General features: G+C 39.7%; 1 protein-coding gene across 1 annotated transcript in view; it reads left to right on the top strand.

Annotated features, from left to right (window-relative positions):
- The first annotated feature begins 523 nt into the window (after positions 1 to 523).
- The window catches only part of LOC147747522 (vitellogenin-A2-like), a 75,277-nt gene continuing 51,832 nt past the window's right edge, over positions 524 to 23,968 (top strand). Inside the window, exons 1-16 of the mRNA XM_086953989.1 lie at positions 524 to 625; positions 891 to 911; positions 1,034 to 1,185; positions 2,495 to 2,746; positions 4,033 to 4,194; positions 4,284 to 4,432; positions 6,809 to 6,959; positions 10,999 to 11,156; positions 11,240 to 11,405; positions 14,731 to 14,856; positions 15,574 to 15,792; positions 17,734 to 17,957; positions 18,076 to 18,173; positions 19,322 to 19,446; positions 21,424 to 21,525; positions 23,780 to 23,899. Coding sequence (XP_086810115.1) covers positions 586 to 625; positions 891 to 911; positions 1,034 to 1,185; positions 2,495 to 2,746; positions 4,033 to 4,194; positions 4,284 to 4,432; positions 6,809 to 6,959; positions 10,999 to 11,156; positions 11,240 to 11,405; positions 14,731 to 14,856; positions 15,574 to 15,792; positions 17,734 to 17,957; positions 18,076 to 18,173; positions 19,322 to 19,446; positions 21,424 to 21,525; positions 23,780 to 23,899 — 2,265 coding nt within the window. The 5' untranslated portion in view covers positions 524 to 585. The remainder of the gene's footprint in view (positions 626 to 890; positions 912 to 1,033; positions 1,186 to 2,494; positions 2,747 to 4,032; positions 4,195 to 4,283; positions 4,433 to 6,808; positions 6,960 to 10,998; positions 11,157 to 11,239; positions 11,406 to 14,730; positions 14,857 to 15,573; positions 15,793 to 17,733; positions 17,958 to 18,075; positions 18,174 to 19,321; positions 19,447 to 21,423; positions 21,526 to 23,779; positions 23,900 to 23,968) is intronic.

Raw genomic sequence — 23,968 nt, 5'->3', positions numbered from 1 at the left:
GGAGCATGCAGCATTAATCCACACATTAATGTTATATATAAACCTAGGAAGGTGCCACAGTGCATCACTGCATTCACACAAATCCGTTAACGTGGAAAATAATACATTCCTGGGGGCAACTGTCTACTCTGATGTCATCTTGTGGTTTGCACAGTGCTCAGACTCACTATCATTTAGATAAGATCTGTCGCTCGAGCCAGAATGACCAGAGCAAGGTTATCACAACCTTTCACAGGTGTACAGTAAGACCTGCCAAAAACCTACAGTGAATCTCATCAGCATAACCACGTATTCATTTCTTTCATCGCTGTCTGACAATCAATCACTTTTTTTATAAATCTTCACAAAGGTACATTTGAATTATTTTAGTGTATACAATATGTAGATTAATGCTAGCTATGTCAAGCCTTTCTGCATCTTTATTTCCGGCTAGAGATCGATATCATTGAGGGTGAAAACAATGCTTATCGTGAATGCTAAAAAAAACGGACGCATCAGCTAAAATCAGCTGGTAGGCAGCCAAACACTCCCCCTTTCCTGCTATAAAAGCAGCAGCACAACCACTCCCCTCCATCCACCGCCACCATGAGGGGAGTCATTCTAGCCCTTCTGGTTGCTCTTGTGGGTAAGCTCGCACTTCTGCTCCTTTCAATGGAAACTTGAGGGGAAGCATAGAACATGTTTCTTTTAATTGTATTTTCTGCATATTTTTTAATAGAATTACTAAATCTAAATGTTTCTTTCAGAGCGCTTGCGGTAGAGTCAATAGTAGGACAATGAAAGAAGCCTCATTTATTTAATATAGTGACCTTCAATATACTGTTAACCTTTATGAATCTGGTTCTTTCTAAGCTGCTTCTCACCTTTCCTGTTTGGTATTTCTCCCACAGGCAGCGAGCAGTCCAACTATGGTAAGTACCTTTTTTGGTATAAGTGGTGTGTGCACCTGTAATGACCTCACTGCATCTCATTATCTTGCGTCAATGTCAGGTGAAATGTTCGTCTCTGTGCTCAGCTCTATGTTTTCTTCCAGAACCCGTCTTCAGTGAAAGTAAGACCTACGTCTTCCAGTACGAGGCCATTATCCTGAATGGATTACCGGAGGCTGGCCTGGCCAGATCTGGAATAAAACTGAACTGCAAGGTGGAGATCAGTGGATTCGCACAGAAGGCCTATCTCCTCAGGGTAAGAACGAACACAGTGTGAAGCGCACAGTGATGACGTGGCAAAGGGGGGCAGTGGGAGGAGGCTCTCCTACAATCATAGCATTTTCTTTCAAAGTTAAACAAATATGATAGACTTAGCCAACGTTGCCAGTGGAACCACTCTTCATTTAATTGCAATTGCATAATTTAAAATAATAATGATTCACTGCTTTGATATCACAATAATAAGTTCACAGCGATGGTTCACAGGGCAGAGTTCCTTTCCAGTCCTGGTCATTTGGAAGAGATTCAGTCAGTATCTTCCCTCCAGAGCGCTGCACTCTGCTTCTGCGTTGCTTTTATTTATCCGTCGCTGTAAGCCTATCTCAGGGGGTGCAAAGCCTTTTCCTTCCTGGCTGCTAAGGCCTGTATTGAGCTTCCTCGAGACTTGTGCTGGATCTCTTCTGAGCTCACTTTCCCCCAAAAACTTCAAACCTGGATACTCTTCGGAGTGCGCTAAACAAATCCCACTCATTCATTAATTAGGTTGTAATTACTCTGCTATGTCACCAGTGGTTGTGCTCGTTTTCCTGGTGTTCCTTCACCTTACCCAGGTCACCAGAGATTGAGCGAAGCAGCAGAATGGCACATAATGCTCTTCTTCGTCACTAGCCTTCTCCCACTTCTGTTGGGTCTCCACAAAGCTGAGGGAGGTGGAAGAACTTAGGTCGTGCTCTGTCACTCCCCAGCCAACATCTTCGTGGTCAGCTTCAAGTCTGCAGAGACCCACAGCGGGCAGGGGATTCAGTATGTGCTGATGTGGCTTTCAGAGAGCCCCTACTGGCACTGCGCCTACCCTAAGGCACAGATTCAGGTTGGGAAGGCACAAAGTGTTGTGGAACAGGATTGCAGAACACCAGTTATTGTATTTGCTATATTTGAGTGAAGTTGGGAGGGGCAATAAAGAGAGGGTCATGTGGATATGTGGCAGCACACCAGAATTTAAATTTTTCTATATTTCGGAGTTGAAAGATTGAAAAATGCTGAGGGTGCTGTGGGAAGGTGACAGGATGACATGTATTTTGTTTTCCATTGGATTGAGGTGGGAAAGGCATCCAGAATGTGGTGGGAATGAACTATAAATGCCAAAGTGATCAGTATTACAAACAGTAGTGCACTGTGTAATACATGGGTACAAAGTGTAATACATAGGTGCACACATTATGGGTAAATCAAGAACCTCAATATTCTACAGGATGCACTCAGCGTCTTAGTTTCTAATGGAATTGTCTTCAGGATATCTAGCAATACATTTCAAAAATCCTACATATAACTATTTTATTTTGCAGATCACATCTCCAGAAATCAAAGAATACAATGGCATCTGGCCCAAGGATCCATTCACTCGTTCCTCAAAGCTGACACAAAGTATTGCTGCTCAGCTGAGCAGACCTGTGAAGTTTGAGTACAGCAATGGACGTGTAGGAAACATGTACGCTCCAGATGGTGTTTCTGAAACTATACTTAACATTTACAGAGGAATCGTGAACATGCTGCAGGTCACCATCAAGAAAACACAAAATGTCTATGACTTGCAAGAGGTTAGTGTCAATTATTTTAAAACAGTTGTTTGCAATATTGATATCCATTGGGAAAATCAAGAGCAAATACTTTCTCAAATATATATTTAAATGGCATGAACAAATTTATTAAGCCACCTGCAAAATGTGGTAAAAAGACAACTTAAGGTTTCACCTTGGCTCACTTCAAGATATAAAACTGCGGTTGCAGTGTAATGGGGTCTGAGAGGTGAGGCCTGCTTTGAATTGCAGAGGGACATGCAAGAATAGTTAGTTTCAAAAAGTATTTTTTCTTTCCAAAACTTCAGAAACTAGTCAAATAAAAGTACGCCTTCACCCACAATCTCCTGTTTTTAAAACTCCCATAGTTAGTTGCCATGACATCATTGAAAGTTTGATGTGAACCTGGTCAACAACGCCCTGGATGTCTTTACCAGTGTTTCCTACTAGGTTCATTGATGGTGTGATGATAATAATATCTATAAAGCATAGACCTGCGGATCAACATTCGAAGAAAGAATATAGACCGACCTTCAGAAACAGTGTCAAGAAAAAAGCCTCACAATATCTCCCCAGAGTGATAATGGCACAACTTGAAAGACTGTCTTAATGTATAGTTTCCGTCTTGTTTCACGTTGGTAGAATATGCTCTGCGTTTTGCTAACCTAGTGTGTTCTGAGAGCAGTAGTTTTTGTTTGCTTTCATTGAGCCAATCAGACTAATGCACTCAGTAACAATAATTTAAAGCAAAAAAACCTGCAGACAACTCGTTTCCTGCATACACAGAGAAAGGTAGTAAGGTCCTCTTTGAGTTTTGTGCTTTCTAAAAAGATGAGTTTCTAAAATCCAAAGTGCATGACTCAGGTGGACCTGGACATACTTAGACTCTGAAGTTTAAGCAACATTGATGATGGAGATGCCAACCCTATTTTACTAGAAACAAGACAGTTGATTTTCCCAACACCTTGCATCCAAGGATTACTGATGCAGACTCTATAGAATGGATGTGAAGTAATGACACTTGTTTGTATCACTCACACATCTGAAAGAGGCATGGTGTCCTCCCTAAAGAGTCAGTAAAATTAATTCTAGATGGTTTTCATAGAACATTCAGCTTGCAGCAAATCAAGATATCACCCATTGCTGTCATGGCCTGCAGATCAGTAAGTTGAATCAAGTGATGGGCTTCTTACAGCAGAAACCTTTCATTATTGGGAAATATTACTTTATCTGAATATGCTCATATAAGGACAAACCAATATCGAGAATACTGACCAATAATTTTGATTGTCTGCTAATTTCCTCAGTCTGGTGTCACTGGTGTCTGCCACACAAGGTATGTGATCCAAGAAGACAAGAGAACAGATAGAATGATCGTTGTGAAATCCAGAGACCTGAACAACTGTCAGGAAAAAGTGGAAAAGAACATCGGCATGGCGTATGTGGAAAAAAGTGATTCTTGGCTGAAGGTACGTCCATGCTACATATCTAGACTCAAATTTGAGTGTTAATATCGTACCTGTCCATGATCATTTTATGTGCTTCTATAATTTTACAGATGGTAAAGAATCTACGAAGGGCTGCAACATTTACTTACAAGATGAAGCCCAGAGATGGTGGCGCTCTAATCACTGAAGTGACAGCTCGACAAGTGTATCAGTTCTCCCCCTTCTATGAACTCTATGGTGCAGCTGTAATGGAAGCCAGGTGTGTCCCTTTCTTATATTCACCAATCTCTCTGTCTTGTGCAAGATCATAAAATTACATATCCTCTGCTCAAAGGATCACAGCAATGTTAATAACAAATTTAGCTATTCAAATTTTAAATAAAGAACTTTTTTTCGGCGAAACAGATATTCAAAATGTTTAAAATGAAGTACTTATTAAGGTTAATCACAGCTAGACCAGAATCATCATGGACCTATTAACATAAAAGTTAATAAGCTTGCACATTAAACACAAAAAAATAATTTATCATCTATACTTTAAATTCTTCCTTTTATAGAGTCATCTACCCTCAACTTCCATCTTTTAGTACCAGTTTTTTCACCATAAAAACAAGTGTCTGCCTGCCAGTGAAAGGACAAGTGACATCTCCACCTTCATGGCCTTCTGAATTGATTGTGGAAAAACATGTGTTTACACTTGCTTTCACATCTATCAAATGTTTAAGACATATCAGTAATATGGCAATAGCTTTTTGAAAATTTGAAATAAAAAAATTGGCTTGGTTCAAAATTGCTACTGCTTAGCTAGACTGATTATATCCCAGAGTACCACCCAGATGATCACCAACAAAAGCATGTTATATGTTCCAAGGCATACTAAGATGAGAATGGGGTTCGGCCATTTTCCTTTCTGCATGCAAGCTATGGAACACCAGACCAATTTGAACTTGAGCTCAGAAAGACCGTTTGTTCTTTTAGAAACAGCTACACTGCCTGTCTATTCCCTCAATAATCCTCCTGTACATCATAAGGACAAAACACTCGCCCTTACAGCTCCAGGAATCCACACATATGGTGACAAACAGCTGTGAGCAAAGAATAGCTTTTAATTGGGTATTGAGTCCACTGGTCACACATTTATTGCTAAGGGAAAGGCAAACACATTTATATAGTGCATGGAGCTTTGTACTTTTAGAGGTGGAGTCTTGGAAGACAGAGGATGTTTGATTTGAGTCATGTTAGAATATGTCTGAGATCTAAATGTGTGTTTCAATGATGCTAAAGCTTTCTATTGGAAATTTGTAAAAGTACACACTGTGTCAAGAATAGAGGAGTAGTTGAAAAGTGTTTGTCAACACCTGTCCCAGTGGTTTGAGTGCCACAATGGCGAGATTTTGATTTATAGAATTAGAAATCACTTTGGTATTGAATAATTTCAGAAAGCCAGCATTTCAAATTCAAATGAATGTAAATGCTTATTGGTGGTTCCCTTTGTTTTTAGTTATGTGAGTTGACTTAATGGAAAGAAATACAAAAGCTTTCCCTTGAGATTGTTTTATACATTGGATAACGTTTGAGAGTTTACAAAGTTTCCCCCAAAAAATATATTTGAATTCTGATTGATCTTTTTTCTTCATGGACCTGTTGTCCATTAACATCAGTTTGAAGTAGCCAAGTTAGCAGCATCTAACTCTTGCATGCATTTAGGCACCCCTGGCACTGTCCTTGCTATCTCAGGCTCTGCGATTATGCTGGGATTAACAGCAAAAGAAAGCAATAAAGGCTGTGTGAGCCCTATTTACCATACGTAGCTTCCAATCACGGGCTTTTCCTTAGGCACTTGCAGCAAACATGATTCTTAGAGAGTGCGGGATGTCAATTATGATACACCTGAGGAATTAATGTCCATAATAGTGTCTACAAAAAGGCAATAGCAGATTGATAACCATGCTCTAGCAAAAGACTAACTGGATTTTTGCTCGTTAAGTGTTGTCCTTCAACATTGTACAAGGGTATGTCTCTGTACATCATTGACATAGTAATGTTAGTATACAACCGTAGCTGTTTAGTGTAGTATGATCTCTACATCGATTTTGAGCATCTCTCGATGTTGCTGTACCTTCTCTATCAGATAGGTTAAAATTAAGGAGGAAAGACTGAAAGGGTTCATGCCCTAGATATCATTCACAACCTGGAGCTGTGAATTGAAAGGTGGTGAGGAAAAAAAGTGTCCAGATTCTCAGCTCACCAAACCATAGCATTAAAACGAAGTCAAAAACATCCATGTTTGACTCTTAGGCTAGAGTGTTGTCCTTGCATATCAAAATGTTACTTTTGATAACTGTGAGGGAATCATGGCCGAAGCAACTTTTGAGGAGGGCCAAAAGAAATTAAAATTCTCAGTGAGAAAGACAATGGTCCATTAGGAAGTAGGAGTAACTGAACATCTGCCCTCATTGTATCAGTACAAAAAACATTATTTTCAGTCTTCAGTCAGATGTCCAAATATTATATGTAAAGGCAAACTCCAAGCAGGTGACACTTTAGGACCACTTCCTACTTGATCATATGCAAGCTAAGGAGCTTGACAATGCAAATTGGGAGCTAATACATTTTCTGTTCACCTTTCTTTCAGACAAGTGCTCACTTTTGTGGAAACTAAAAGCAATCGAGTGAATGCTCCTCAGACTGAGCTTCAGAACCGTGGTGGTCTTCAGTACCAATTTGCTTCTGAAATTTTCCAAATGCCTATTCAGTTAGTGAAGACAAGGAGTCCTGAAACACAAGTATGTAAATCACAATATATCATTTTACATGTGAACTTCAGATTGTCACACATACACTTTGCATTTCAACATAGTACTTATCAATATAGAAATACATATGTAACATTGTATTGAACAACTTTATTGAAGGAAAAAATCATTATTTACAAAAAACATTTATTGATTTTACAGTGCTGTAAATAACTGTCAATAGTACTCACTTCCACAACTTTGGAAAATGAAGGCCAATGTCAGACGCACCAGAATTGAAACCTTTACACACATATCACAATATATGTTTAGCAGTGAGATTTATTTTCAGGTACCTGTCTACCTGCCATTTTAAGTCCATCTCTCCACCCATGTGCAGTGGAAACTACCACTTAGTTTGACATATCTGATATGTGTCTCTTTATGAAAGAGATCTTGGGTCAGTCGTATCAACATTAGTAATACCGATTTCCTAATTGAAATTCTCTCTCGAGAAATTAGGAAATCCTAATATATGAAACTCACTGAGTTTCAAATAGGTAATATTAATGAGTTAGGTCTCAGTTTATGACCCATTTGGAATCACTGCCATCACAGTGATGGTGTCTTGCTGAGGTCAGAAGACCCCCATGCCTGCGACTGCTTTTTAATCAAGCAATCTTTTTTTTTAAATGCAGCCTGTTTTCCTTAAAGTACAATTGAATGTGTTTCAAAAGGAAAGAATGAAACCTTGAAGTTTTATTTTTTAAGAGTAGACGGTTGTCCACAATAGAACTGCCTGCTCTTAAAAATACTTGCATTTGCATTTTCAAAGGGGAAGGTGTCCCTTGGGGACCGCTTTCCCTTTGCAAATGGGTTACTACCAGTTTTAAACTGGTGATAAAGTATTACTGTTTTGCTACCAGAATTCTATTGCAAAACAGTAATACATACCATATTGATTTGGTATGTCAAAAGGACACTCTAAATATGCCCCTTCCAAATACAGAATCACAAATGCAAAATGTGATTACATAAAAATATATGGAATCATATATGGTGCATTTGAAAAAAAACATTCTTCCTGTTGCACACAGCCTGATTCCACCAATCAGGACGTTTTAAACTGGAAAAATGCATTGTACATTTGGCCCCTGGTTTCATCACAGCTGATTCTAGCCTCTTACAGGCCCATCTAATGAATATAGAATTATATTTGAGTAGCATAGTACAGGTGGAATTTTTTTCACCGAGGTGTTCTTACTGGCATTAAGTAGACAACAGAAGCAAAGGTCAAATTGTGTATGATTTTACTCAGAACCCAGAGGTGAAAAATATCTCAGTTATTCACTTTATACCCATATATACTTTTATATTATGTTATGTTATTTATGGCCTCCAAAATCATTTGCCCCTGGTTTCAACAATGCAAATGAACAGAGGAGATAATTGGGGAACTGTACATAACATGGCCTCCCCACCCTTTCCATTGTAAAATAGGAACACCTTGCCACCTGCTATAAACTCCAACACACTCTGTGTACTCCCACCCCCAATCCTCCTAAAGCTGTGCTAGACACAGTGATGCGCTAACAGGCTCATAGAGAGCTCTGTCATACCAGTCTGGACTTAATTTAGGAAGTAGCAACTGTGAGCATCAACATTTGTTTCTCACTGTTACTACTTCATACCAGGGAATAAAGAGAATTAGAATCTGGTATTCACAATAAATGCCTCCAATGGAAGCCATAAACAGCATATAGATGTATAGATGGGTAACTGTGCATTACAGGGATGTTTTTCACTGAGGGGATTCTGTGAAAAACTTAAATGTACCCATCTATAAAGTAATGAATGGCCTCCAAAAGCACTTACCCCTGGTTATCACTGATACCCAAGGGGCAGTGGAGTAATAGGGGAGCATGGCCTCTTCGCTCTGACCCAAATGTGAAAAAATAGCTTACTGGCCATCCTTAACTAGCTCCCAACCCTTCCCCACCTTCCTTTTCCCTTCTGCAGCTGTGCTTTCTGCTTTCAGTAAAAGCAGACAAGTAGTGCTGTGTTGGCAGGCTTTTAGAGAGCCCTGTCAGGCTGGCCTGAGAATCCTTTATAATGTAGCAATGGTGGATAATGAGTTTTGTTATCAACTTTTGCTATGTCATAGTAGTGAGTTGCCAGCTTTAAAATTTGCTTTAAACAATAGAGGTTTACTTTGGAAGTCATGCCTGAAAAAGGATCATGTATTTTCACCCATTTGCGCATCATTAACGAACAATCGATCATCAACAATAAGTATTCTAAAATGTTCTCTGTCTGATGATGTCAGCTTCGGCTTTAAGACATTATTCCCCAGATGTCCCTTTAGAATGCTTGGAAATTCTTTAGTAACACACAAGTATATAGGCCCCTGTATCTCTTAAAGAATAATTTTTAACCATAAAACAAGGCCTGACCCCAACACCACCTAAGATCTGTAGGACCCCTTCAATGCTTACCTACATTGCTTCTACTCGTTATCGAATCCAGAGTTGGCTGTTTGTACTCATGAATTGATGATACATAGGTACAGCTCCTGCACAGGAAGAGGCCAGGCCACACTGGTTTAACAGTTTAAAAAAATCCTTGGATGAGGAAAAACTTGAAGGACAACAGGCTAACTCTCTTGGGATACATTACAATTCAATGTATGTTCCCATACCTCTCCCCTGTCGAATGTACAACCATTCTAACCGCTAAAGTTAATCCTCAGTCTGCTCACTCTACACACAAAGACCTTACTTCCTGATTTATTGCTAGAGATGAATCAATGGTACCTCACTGAGGCTCCATGATCATTCATTCAAAGTGTTGTTCCCTTTATGGTCAGACCTTCTATGGCATACAAGTCAGATATCTGCTTGAGACAACCTTCTCCCTTATTTATTTTTTAGAGATTTTGTTTAGCGCCAACCGGTCCACAAGAGGCGTCAGAGTGTTGTACTGTAGTGGTATACACCCGTTACAACGCATCTTTTACTCCGCACTACCATTACAACGCGACTTTTACTCCGCATACCATTACAACGCATTGCGCTGGGGGGCGCTCTAGGATAGGGAATAAGTATAATTTACTATCCAACACCTTCCCTAGGGTCCACGGGGACTGGAGTTAGAATAGTAAATTATACTTACAACTATCCAGCACCTCAAAGCGCTATGCGTTGTAATGGTATGCGTTGTAAAAGTCGCGTTGTAACGGTATGCGGAGTAAAAGTATGCGGAGTAACGTCATACATCCACTGTAGTAAGGGTTGGGTAATAGGATAATAGATTTTAATTGCACTAGAAATATCTTTAAGCAGAGCCATTTACCATCTTTTTAAAGCATTGTACAGGTCCTACACTGATTTTGTTCTGTAATCCATACATCATTTGTTAATATAATACAGTTGTCCACAAAACGTACTTCTAGATACTTTGCCTCTATAAATTAGACATTGTACGTACTCATACCATATAAGAGTGAGAGGCAGAGAATTAATAGACACTTAAGACAGTAAGAAAGTTTTGAACAACAGGTCTGATTAAGAATTGGATGGTGATTTGATTCCACAAAGACAATGTGCTAAATCTGGAGGCTAGTTCCCCAAGGAATTGCCCAAACCATGGTGATATTGTGTAGAAGAAGATAGAACAATACCTGGGATTAATCACTAATAGAATTCAAAAGTTTTTCCTAGGAAAATTTGAAAAACATTTATTCAAATATGGCACTAAAGATTTTTCATCTTCTGTTTTTGTATCTGTGTTTCATATAATAAATACCATGTATTGTTTGTGCCTTTGATTCATGCTGCCCCTCTAGTGCTCCAACTTTAGGTAACTCTAGAAACACAAAATTACCCAGCAACAAATTAATCAGGGACGAATGTCCTTACAGAGCTAGTGTGAGGAAAGAGGCAGAAAGAAGTATCTTTAGCAATTTAAAAACTTCAAATTTGCAAATCCACTCCTTTCCCCTAGCTTCTTGAAAGATATGGCACAGTGTGTTTCATGATCCTTTCCGTATGTTTTTGTGAATGCATTCCACCCATTTTCTTTTTTGGTACAGGTTGCCGAAGTCCTGCAGCACTTAGTGCAGAATAACCAACAACAGGTACATGCTGATGCTCCTGCCAAATTCCTACAGCTCACCCAGATTCTTCGCGCAGCAAACTATGAAAATATGCAAGCCATATGGAAGCAGTTTTCAGACAGACCTCAGTACAGGTACTTTTTGCCAGAATGTCACAAAATGCTTGTAACACTGGAAATGTATCTGTTTAATTCATGGGTTTTGTATGGACTTGCAGGCGCTGGCTGCTGAACACCATCCCAGTGGTAGGAACCATTGATGCACTGAAGGTTATCAAGCAGAAGATCCACAACCAGGAGCTGAGTCCCAGGGAGGCAGCCCAGGCTGTCACTCTAGCTCTCCAGTTCACCAAAGCAGATCACCAGACCTTACAAGTAGCTCAAGTAAGTCTTTTCAAATCTTTTCATTTTGTTCTTTCATGTTCATGGACATATTTTGTCCAAATATGGAGGACAATGTTGTATGACTTATGAGGGAAGTCAAATGCATGATAAAACACCTAAATGTCCCCGCTTAATACCTCCCCCAATTGGGGCCAGGGTCAGCCATTATTCCACATATGCAATACCATCAAATAATTGTTACAGAAACGGTATCCCTACTGATATACAAACAAACTGCAACACTATTGTGATTAGTACCCTGTCTTTTACCTTGTTAACAGCAAAACAACATGAACAATAGTCAGGGTGCATAGTTATCCAGGAACACTGGACCATAGTAAATTTCAAAGTCATGTCTTGAGTCACCCACAGCTAAAGATATCTTTTCCATTGCACTGCATTTAGATTCTGTTCACCCATCCATCAATGCTTAATACGACTTCCCTTCCCCAATGGGCTGCTAAACGTTGATTGTCTGTGAAGGGACCTGGTGATGTTTGTTTCCCTGATTGAGATAAGATTTGCGGTTTGGTGTAGGGCAACTGCAAGTTCATTGAATGTGCAGTGTTAAAATGTCATTCAATTTTGTTATCACATCATCCCAGCTGTGGTTTAACTATTGTAGTGTTCAATTTGTAAAAATGAATAAAAAACACCAAGGCAATGCTTGCAAAAAGTCTCAGTCTGGCATATGCGTCCACTATTATAGTGGGAACCTTGCACCAGTCCAAAAGTCCCTTATCGTAGGTTAAAGACAACCTTTATTGAAAGAAATCCTAGTGGAATTCTACCCCCACTGCCAGGACTGGCGGGTGGGTGGATTAGGATTCCAAAGTGTTTGACACCAAACACAAGATGTTTCCATACAGCTATCCTGAAGTTAGCATTTACCGCGAGGTTATAATGCACTTAAGAGTATATGGTTCGGCTGCATCACCGAACGGTCTCAGAGAATAGATTCCAAAAGCTGCAGAGGGATTCTGCTCATACATGCGCACCCTCTCACACGAAACCAAACACCCTGCCTTCAGGATTGATAAGGCCTGCCATAGGGGTGACTGATATGTTTCTAAGTGCAGAGATTTAAGGTAGATATAGGTAACCTATATCTTAGTAAGCAGTAGCAGTCCTGTTGTTTCATTTTGGAAGGCTTCCCAGGGGTGGCATAATACATGTTGCAGCCCCTGGTAGGCCTCTGGTGTACCTATGCCCTTAGTACCTAAGGTACTATATACTAGGGACTCACAAGGGTACCCCAGTAACCAAACTGAAGTGTACCTAAAGTACATGCAATCAATTTGGAGAGGAAGTAGCTAGGCTGGGGTCCTGGATAGCAGGGCCCCAGTCAGACTAAAGCAAAAAACAGTGAAACACCAGCAAAAAGTGAGGGTAACCATAGTAAGCAGATCCTACTCTCCTACACACTAGCAATCTCTCTTGCTACATTAAAGTATTATTTTCAGCCCAGTATAAAACTTAGGATGTGCAAATCAGCCCAGGTCCTACTCCAATAGGAACAACAGTGCACAAACTCCGAGGCATGGTCTAAATGAGAACACCTGCAATTCCAGAAAGGTCTTGGCTTATCTAAGCTTTGTTGGTGAGATATAACTTCATATATGTCAACAAGGAGAGAGGTAGGGAGAATCAGAGACACTCTCTTGATCCCCGGTTAAGTATCAAACAACAAAAGAAGAGAGGTCTGGTCAAGCACAAAGCTACCAGAAATATGGAGCAAGGAGATAAGAGGGTAATTTTGAACACAGTCACTCTATTTGAGTAGGAAAGCCCTCACACACCGACCTGGTCAGTGTCATGCTTCATCATCGGGCCCCACCGAAGAGACCGAGTGTCTCTTCGGTGTGCTGCGACGCCAGAAAGACTGCGGAGCTGGTCGTGTGGGGAGGACGTGTTGTGGAAATTATAAAATTAAAAGTGCCTAACAGGGTATCAAAAAAACTTTTAATGAGTGATCCCTAAGACACGTGTAAGTGGTATATGTGTCTGAATTTAAGGGCCAAGGTTAAATTCAGCTAAATACCACAAGTTTTTAAAATTAATCAGTCAACATGTTTCTGCCGTACTTGTGGTATATATTCACCATGGCATTCTTCAGGACTATACCCCGGCGGTATGGACACCGGGGAGGGCTTTCCTACTCAAATAGAGTGACTGTGTTCAAAATTACCCTCTTATCTCTTTGCTCCATATTTCTGGTAGCTTTGTGCTTGACCAGACCTCTCTTCTTTTGTTGTTTGAGATATAACTTCAGACAAAATAGGCAACGGACCCAAACTGGACATTCCTGTAGTACTTAAGACAATGTGTGGAGGAAAAAGCAAAGGTGATGCATGGAATGCTTGTAAAAAGCCTAATCCACTGATAAACGATTGGGTTGCATTCCAGTGCATTATTTTTTACATACTATGCCACTTTAGATAGAGACCAGCCTTGTTCACGTCTAGCATGGTCCTGCTCCTGTAGGAACAGCCAAGCTTAAACTTCAGGCTAGGTCCCCTCTGAATGAGAACACAAGTAACCCAGATCATTTTTCAACCATTAATGGACTTCAACTGGTCTGGGATTGCTTGTGTCATCGGAGACCTTTCTAGCAGTTTGGGCTGAAGTGTTCCCATTGGAACAGGATCAGGGTTGATTTTCATTTGACAGGCCTCTGATAGTTTGGCATGGTGGAAGAAAAACAATTGAATGGAATGCAACCCCAAGAGATTTGCAGTGGTTGAGATTAATTCTAGCATGCCATCCATCATTTTGGTGTTTGATGCAATTTGTGAAAATGCCACACTTAGGATGCATATTCTAAGTTCCACACTCTACGTAAATGGTTTGTTTTGAATTGCTTACTTTTCTGCTTTTTTGAAGCATTTTATGTATTTGATAGTATTACCAATCAGTAACATTCTAATGTTGACTGTGTTATAACTTCTTAAGGAAATACCTTAATGCCACCATTTACTTTTAAAAACCACCCTGTCATTGCTTTTACTCACCCAAAACATATTGGCTAACCAATATATCCTTAGCTGTCTAACCTCGGTGCCATTAATGTCTGAAATTCAACAAATAGCCCAAAGGGGCATGTAAACTAAGTTCACTCTTGTAAAAGCATTTGATAAATGATTGTCATGTACAGTGCTTCCCTGTATGATATACCTCAATGATGTATTTTTGTAATCTATTTGCCATCGTTTATGTTTTAACCATATTTGCAAACATTTAGTGAAATGTCCATACCATGTGTGGTGTATAAAATAAACATGGTCTACAAACTTCCCGTGATTAACCTCTGTCCATAACTGTGCAGGATTTAGTGAAAGAGGCAGAACATCAGAAATCCCCTGTCGTCTATAAGGCAGCGATCCTGGCATACGGGTCCATTGTGAACAAGTACTGTGGTGCACATTCTTCCTGTCCTGAGGAAACTCTATCTGTGAGTAACTTTTCAGTATTGACAAAGCCATTTTTTTTTCCATTTTTATTTTATTAAAACAAACAGTGTGCTTTATTCAATCTAAGCACTAAGGTATGTGCATCAATATGAAAACACAACATCTGTGACCATTTTGTATTCATACCACCAGGTAGACACCAGTAGAAAGTGTGAATAAAAAATCCAGAAATTAGCATGTTATGTCCTCAACTTCTTAGTACCAGTCATTTGCACACACTAGTTCGAATCCACCCAAGGGGAAGAATGTCACTGCATGCATTGAGCATGTCCAGATCATAACTCATGTAGAACACTGATGCCTCTGTGCCAGATTACTTTTTCCTCTATATTACGGTTAGAAATCAAACATTATAATGAATAATTGTGCTTTATGTAGAACAATGTTAACAATAAGTTCACTGCATTGCCATGTTTGTGGGTTTCGAGGAGAGCCATTAGCTTGGAAACTGGATTTGAAACCCGGTCATTCACTGTGATGGCACTAGAGCAGTGAAAATTACAGAAACACAAGCCACCTCTTATTTGGGTTCTGAGAAGAGGATGGTAGAAAGACACGGAGGTCATTAGACAGGGAGCCGGAATTTTGGGTAATTAAATTTAATTCATAAAAAGGAGGCAAAATAAAGAATGGGAGATAGAGCTTGAAAGTCAAGGAAAGGGGCTAAATGGTGATCATTAGATGTGTTTCTTTTGCAGCCACTCCATGACTTGGCAGCTGAGGCGGCCAACAATGCCCATGAAGAGGATATGGCGCTCGCCCTGAAGGCTCTTGGAAATGCAGGACAGCCAGCCAGTATCAAGCGCATCCAGAAGTTCCTGCCAGGTTTCTCCTCCAGTGCATATCAGCTCCCTGTTAGGATCCAGACTGACGCAGTGATGGCTTTGAGGAACATTGCAAAGGAGGATCCGAGAAGGGTAAGACAGAAGGAGCAAGATTCATTAAAAAAATCATACTAAGATGCGTACCAGAATCGAAAGAAAAATTAAACAGTTCACCCTGAGTACAATATTTGTTTGCCTAAATACGAGCACGATAAAAAAATCCTAGAAGAACTCAGAATTTCATCTTTATCTTATCTTTCATGCAAAATACAATTAATAATGTAATTTAGGTGTTGCTGAGTGCACTGAGTTATTGTCTGTTGGGTTATTAAAGGACAATTCATCCTTCATGATCCTGGCTCCACTTTACACCTTGGTGGTGCTGTCTCTCAGTGATGTCTTTCCAAATGTTGTTCAAATAAAATCACATGAGACAGCGCATGTGAATGTGTGTGCCATCATATGTGTGTGTCCCCGACTTTCATTTGGGCACGTTTTCGTAAAATGTCCTATATCACGTCTGGTGTCAGTATATATCCCTTTTCGAGAATGGTTTGAAGATATCTCAGATTAACCATAAAACATCGCTAATTGTCCAAGGAAACATTCATTTATCTACTATATGCCCCTAGTAATAAGATTACATCTAGCCTTCCATGGAAGGTCTGTGTAGTACCAACGCAGGCAAATTCTATAGGCCCTTCACAATTTTCAGTTTAAAGAATCTAGTGAAAAAGATGTTCATTGTTCAGGCACTTAGGTCTGCCTCCTTTTAAAGCAACACTACAAATGTAATTTAATATCATCACATGGTCCACTGAGTTGGTGATAACAACATCAGTTATTCTCTCTTTGAGGGATTCTGGAAGACTTTCTAGGAAGTGGACAATTTTTTGTTGAGTGATGTTTCTGATATAAAAATCACAAACAAAACCTGTGGAATGCAGAAGTCTTGTCAGAATCAGGTGAATCCCACGTGCAATTTACTGGAGATCCAATATGGTACAATAGAGTGTGTCTTACTTCTGACAACATTTGAAAGACAGCAGATAATTTTGTAATGTGTTTCTCGAGTATACATTTTTACTCGAACCTCCAGAAGTGATTGACACACTTTGGTTCATCTACTAAAGTAACATAATTTCCAATGTTTCCCATTCTTCAATATTCATCATTAATTTAAAACATAATATAAGAAAATGCCTCTAAAGCATAAACATGGTTATGTCTCAGATAAGCATGGCCAATTGGTATGGAACATTTTGATTTGCATCAATTTCCTCAGAGGCACTTCCAAATTCTATGTATATGGAGTCTCTGAATTTTTGAAAATTCTCATTCTTATATTATGATAGCTTAGACTACTGGCCTGACAGTTCTGCATACAGGGTTTCTGAACTTTTCCCTCAAAGGACTGCTTTACTAAAAATAAGGTTTGTAAGAAAGACAAAATATGAATCTTGAGGGCACAAACTGTACTTTATGGTAGCACACATTATTTCAAGTTAACATATGGATTCTCATAGCCAGAGCTTTATAGTTTCAGGCACATTAACAAATCTACACGTTCACTCACTGAGAGGACACATCTTGTGTAGAGTTTGTCTACTTCACTGGTATTCTGCCACATCTTATCACATGCACATTTTGGAAATAGAACTTTAAATCACAAATTGTTGCTTCCTATGAGGTACATTGAGTATGTCATCTAGATCTGTTTAATCTTAGTAGAACATTCATACCACTTGGTAATTCTGTTGTTATTCTTGCAATAAAGATAGATAAATAGAAAGCTGGACAAATATTGAATGTTGCATGTCAGCAATCTTGACATCATCTTAGACAGATGAAGAAATAACTAGGCTGTAAGGTGCCTCTTTAGTAACTATTCACCCCTCAGCGTCTTTTGGGTATCAAGCTCTTTATCAGTGCAAATAAATGGATTTTGTACAAAGGTAGATGTGCATCACCGGATACTGTTGATGTGTTTTCACCCTCTATATTTAAATAGATATATTATGTTTCTTTATGTAGGTTCAGGAAATTCTTCTGCAGATCTTCATGGACCGCCGGGTTCGTACTGAAGTCCGGATGATGGCCTCAGTGGTTCTGTTTGAAACCAAGCCTGGCCTCGCCTTAATGACAACCATTGCCAACATTGCATCAAAGGAGAGCAAATTGAACCTGCAACTCGCAAGTTTCGTCTATTCACAGATGAAGGCCTTGTCCAGAAACCGTGTCCCATCGCTCCATCAAGTGTAAGCATGAAAGTACAATGTTATGTTATGGATAGAAACTTATAATAAAATGTGATCATATATGCTAACTCATCTGTAACAAGACCTCAATGATGAGAGTTAACATATATTCCTCTAGGGCTGCTGCCTCCAGTGTTGCTGTAAAGATGTTGAACCCCATGCTTGACAGAATGAGCTATCGTTACAGCAAAGCTTTACACATCGGTTCATTCCAATGTAAGTACATAAAATGCATACAAGATACTTGAGCAATTTTAAATTTGTTTCGACTGTCTATATTCAACTTTCCCAAACCCAACCAGCTTTCATGTAGCTCAATACAAATGCATAATACAAACAAATATATAGGTGACCTTTGAAGTTCTACAGAACAATTACTACAATTAAGAAATAGTGTTCATGTAAGATAAATGTAAGTAATTCACGATTTTCAAAATATTCATCCTCCACACTATCCACATTTTTACAGGCGGAAGACATTTTGAAATTATAAAAAACTTCTAACCTTCACTCACTATCATGAATGCCTTCAGTACCAAATGTCAGTGGTCTGACACAAACACAGGGCAACAAAATATTTATCTTGTACTAAATATCTACCTTCCACATTAACAGGCTGTAGTCAGTTTGCTGTTGATACCAGGCGTACACCAAGCATCTCTGATCTGGAGATCTGTAGGAACCCATATTTAAAGTCAATGAGCTCTTAGCTTTAGAATGGAAAGTCAAATTATTGTTTGAGGACTTCTTGATCTATTGAGTGTTCACCACATATTTGATGGTGACACAGATAAGAGCTATTCAAACTGAAATTTGGATGGATAAGAAATACCTAGACAGTGACACCCAATCATTAAGGGCTTTACCTACTTCCACACAGTGCTAAGGTGGTAAACATTGACTGCCAATAGTTCAGAAAGAGACACCACTCAGAATATACCTATTAAATAGTGCATCCTGTGAAAACGTATTTCCAAATGTGGTTCCTAGTCGAAGGTGCCTCTATTGACATGTATATGAATTGCAAATGTGACGCATGCCTCACTTGGCCAATAACATATTCCTCATGACTCCATATGGATGATCAGCTTTTTTAGGTGGTAGTTAGAAGTGACATTTGAGCTTTCTGTGAAATTTATGCTGACAACATTTTCTCTGAATCCTTTCTAAATTTCAAGTTCAATGCATTTTACCTTGATGCTGTGAAGTGTTAATATTAACTACACATTTCCTAAAAACTAGGAATCTTGTACAGTGTCTTAAGTTGTCATGAGCATATGGGAGTCTTACAATAAAGCAGAAGGATGATGAGCCATCTATGCCATTTTTTTAAAAAAGAACATGAATGTATTCTTTTACTATAGATGCAGTTATGGCTGGAGCAACTGCAGATGTCTTTATCATGAACAGCGCAAACACAATGTTCCCCGTGTTCCTGCTTGCCAAAACCCGAGGGTACATCACTGGTGCAGAAGCTGATATCCTAGAGGTAAAGACTGGTAGTCTGCCATGGTAAATGACCCCCCTTCTAGACCAGTAAATAAAGAATGCAGGAATTGTCATTTTAACCAAAGCACTGAAACCCTCAATGCACTTCCCTGCAAATTTCTTCAATGAGATGAATAATTCTATATTCCAATTTTGACCAAGATAGTCAATGCATCCCTACTTTACGGCATGATCCCTGATAGTCTAAAGTGGGGCAGCTTATTCCTATTTTGAAAAAACCCATGGCAGACCACTGAGACCTCAACAACTTCTGCCCAATCACCAACATTCTGACTCTGGTGAAGCTCCCCAATAAATTAGTCCATGTCCAACTTCGCAACCACATAGACCAATTTGATTCTTGCTACCCTTGGTGTAGCAGCACTGACAGGCCACAATGCACATCGTTGATGATGTGTTAAAAATACTTGATCAGAATGAAGCCTGCCTTCTAACCCTCCTCGACCTCTCTTCAGCTTTTGATAATGTCAAACATGTCAGCCTCCTAGAACGCTGGATGGGGATATCCGGGCCTGTTTTACACTGGTTTATATTGCTCCTCTGCAATAGGATGCAAAGAATCAAGGTCAATCAGTCCCTGTCCAAGTCCACACCTGTCACACTAGGGGGTCTACGGGGCTCCACACTCTTAGCCACTCTCCACAACCTGTTCATCTAGCCTTTAACTCAAATCTTGAAATCATCTAACCTACATTATCACTTGTATGCTAGTGACTCCCAACTGTAACTGAAAATCTCTTCCCCTGAAGATATCAGTTTCCTCAACATAACTTTTCTTGAAACAAAAAACAGGATGAGCTCCAATCATCTCAAACTTAACACTCTTGAAAACAGAATTTATCCTAATCGCCCCACCCAAGCAATCTCCTTTTATTGAATATTTGAAACAACGAACTGCTTTTAACTGCGTACCACACATCATAGATTCTGCAACACCTTTGGGAATAGCACTAGATAAGATCCTGAACATGCAGGAGCACATCAGCACTGGCACCAGAGGAGCAAATTTTCAAATGAGCATCTTAAGGAAAGCAACCCTTCTTTCCCCCTGATTATTTCAATTCTATTGTTCTAGCCCTAGTACCCTCCAGGTTGGGCTAGGAAAGTGGAACCCTCTTTTGTTTACTGAGACACAGGGTTGCGCTATAAGGGCCTCTCTTAACACTGCACCAAGGCTCATCACCGGATCCAAAAGAAACAACCACTTCTCACTGGATTTGAAATCTCTAAACTGGATCCTTCATTCAGCAAAAAATTGGCTGCATAACCCATAAAGCCCTACACTTCAACACCCCACCGTACCTTGCACTTAAACTGGTGTTATTTGATGGCTGCAGGTCCTCTTGAAGCACCAGTACTTTATTTTTTAAACTACAGAAATTTCATTCAAAGAAAACCAACAAACCTCCTGTGCCCCAAAGCCAGACTGAATCCCTCTAACTGCTGCTTTAAAAAAATAAGTTAAAGCGTTGCTGATGAATAGTTTTCTGAACTAGAATTCACAAAGTTGACCTCCGTATTATGTCATGGGGCAGTCGATTTACTCAGATTTACCACTTCCTACCTATGCTCTTGTTTGTTTACATATCTGCCTTTTACTTCAGGGGAACTTTATCTCCTCTCATTGACCTTGTGACAGCTAGTTTCTTTCTGGGATTTATTGTTTAATTTTGATCCACTTGTTTCCTTTCCCTGACTATATGTAAAGTGCTTTGATACCCTCTTGGTTCATGATCGCGCTATATAAAACCTTATAAATGAAATAAATACAGGCAGATATAGTAAAGTGTGTAACAGGAAATGAGACGAACCTTGCACACCAAAGGCCAAATGAGACACCGCTGTAGGGGAAAATAACTATGGCAATTCATTATATACCAAATCAGAGATCAACATGTTCCTAACTGATATATCACCGCTGTCATACAGAAACTTACATTTGAATATTTGTTATTAGATTGCTGTTCGAGCAGAAGGTCTGGAACAAACTCTCAGAAAACAGAATACTCCATTTTCTGAATACCCAATGCGCAAGAAAATCCAGCAGATTGTTAAAACGGTAAGGCATTTATTCACATTTGTTGAACTTACTATTTACACAATAGATTTAATGGGGGATTTCTATAAATACTGTAGCACACCCATTTCTACTTCAGTATGTCAATGCCTGTCAAATATAGGACACCACCGAAAGTCTCCCACAAGTTCACACTATGTGCACTATTGCTATGATTAACCATTTCAGGTTGTCGTTCAATCTCAGAAGATTAATGTTTTCCCAAATTCTTTTGCAAAAATTGCCCAAATAATGTTGGCTCTGTTTTAGAAGTGGACAGCTAAGTAAAAAACAATGATTCCTGTCAGATGTAAATCTACCAGCAAATGTGTTAATGCTGGCTCCAGTGGTCTGAATGCTGTGAGGATGTGCTGCATCTGTCAGGAATCAGAAGATTTACCAAAAACGCGAATCTTTGTATCATTATGTTCTGCAATACTAAAGGTTCATTATACAATTTCCAACACAACTAAATTATGCCTAACAATGTATATTAAATCAGTCTTTCATAGACATGCATCTCTCTTTTATGAAATATTTATTCATTTTCCGACAAAATTCAAAAGTTAATGAAAACAGAACAAAGATAGTACATTTTGCTGCTATAGGCATGAAGAAGAGCTACAGGAATGGATTTGTCTAATGATAACAAGCCTTTTGGAAAAAGGAAGGTCTTTCTCTGTCCCTGAAACAGCTTTTGGTCTGGCTAGCACATCTTAAGGCAGGGGTCCCCAAACCGGTCCTGGAGGGCCGGATCCATGCCAGATTTTGTACATATCCCCATTGAGATACATGTAGTTTTTTTAAAAATCTGGCATGGATCTGGCCCTCCAGGACCGGTTTGGAGACCCCTGTCTTATGGCATTAAATAGGCAAGGCCACTCCATTTTACAATGGTGTAATATGACCAAAGTATTTATGTGCAATTACTGTGCCCCATCTGAGTTTAAGACAGTTACACATAATGAGGCAAATTTAATTCTCACTTGGTGCAATGGGGTCCTTGTTTCTACCTTTCTGGCAGAGCACCGGCCATCTTAGAGATTTCTGCCTTGTTGGTGAGCAGTGTATTGATGTAGGTGCTTCTGCTAACATGTCATGAGCACTTTTTGAAAATCTTAACTGCCAACCAACAACATGCATTAGTGGCCTGTCATCATTACCTGTGAAACAAGCCCCTAAAGTGGGGCCATAGCAAATCAATTGCCTTGAAATGCAAGCTGTTTGTACTCTGAGCATGGGAGATATTGATTTCCCTACATACGGCAGTCCCAGGCAGGAAATATATGCATTGAAAGGCCCATTCTATTTATGGGGCCCTCAGAGATACAGACCAAATATATAGGCCAGAAGACCTATGCATTTCGTCTGTACCTCTGTTGGCCTAATACATAGGGTATGGAAGGTGGGCGATCAGATCAGGAGTCTACAACACTTGGGGCTGCTGGGGCTCTGCAGTTGGAAACATAATGAGTGTCCCAATCCTAAATAAGATGGAGGAACTTCAATTTTTGTGGCACAAGATCATTGCTGAATTACAGCTGGACGATCATTCTGCAATACTCTATATGGTGCCCATAGCTTCCCATTACATAAACTGTTTAAAGGGTTCTCTGACAATAGTGGGTAGTTCAACCATAGGTGCTCTTGCAACCCAATATGTGACTACTGCGGTGACAGATTCTACTTCAAAAGGTCACAATACGCATAGGACAATTTCATTAGGTCATCTGAGGGACTTCCAAAAGTATCCTACGGAACCCTCTCTGATGTAGGGGCATCCAGAGACCCAACTTCTCAATGGGGAGATGATCTCAATCAACATATGTTGGATGGCCGGTTTGAGAACCTATAGCACTCTCTCTCAGTGAGATGACATATCTCTCTTGTCGCTGCCAAGGCAAAAGATCCTCAAACAAACATCTGAGCGAATCAGTTGAGAGTGTCAATTCCTCCTAGTTTTCAACAGGTTATTGGAAGCCTAGGTGTCCACTGTTTCTGTGCCTCACTCCTACTGGCTAGGATTTAATTTAAAAGAAGGGGCCCACTGGAGTCAGGGCTGGCCACAGTTCCTTTTTGCCCATGCCCTGGGCAAAGGTTAACTGACAGAGGCTTATTCAATGTCTCCCCAAATGGTATCTGCTTACAAGAGCTTTGCATCAAACGCTAATTACTTAGTGAACTTAGTTTTACAAAGCATTTTGATTTTATAAAGCTGTTTTGTATTTCTGACTATTTGTGTTCTTTGCTTCCACAGCTGCTGGGCTTTAAGGCGCTGCCTGCAGATGCCCCATTAATCTCGGCTTACATCAAGCTGTTTGGCCAGGAGATGGCCTTCCTTGATATTGACAAAGAATTTATTCAAACTGCCATTAAGGTAAGCACTGCCCTATTCCGCATTCTCAAAGCTCTCTACAACAGCAGTACATCTCATTGAATGCTCCTC

This window comes from Lissotriton vulgaris, chromosome 1_1, assembly GCF_964263255.1.
Source record: "Lissotriton vulgaris chromosome 1_1, aLisVul1.2, whole genome shotgun sequence".
NCBI classification, from domain to species: Eukaryota; Metazoa; Chordata; class Amphibia; order Caudata; family Salamandridae; genus Lissotriton; species Lissotriton vulgaris.
Note: the sequence above shows the minus strand (reverse complement) of the source record. Positions and strands in the feature narration are given on the sequence as shown.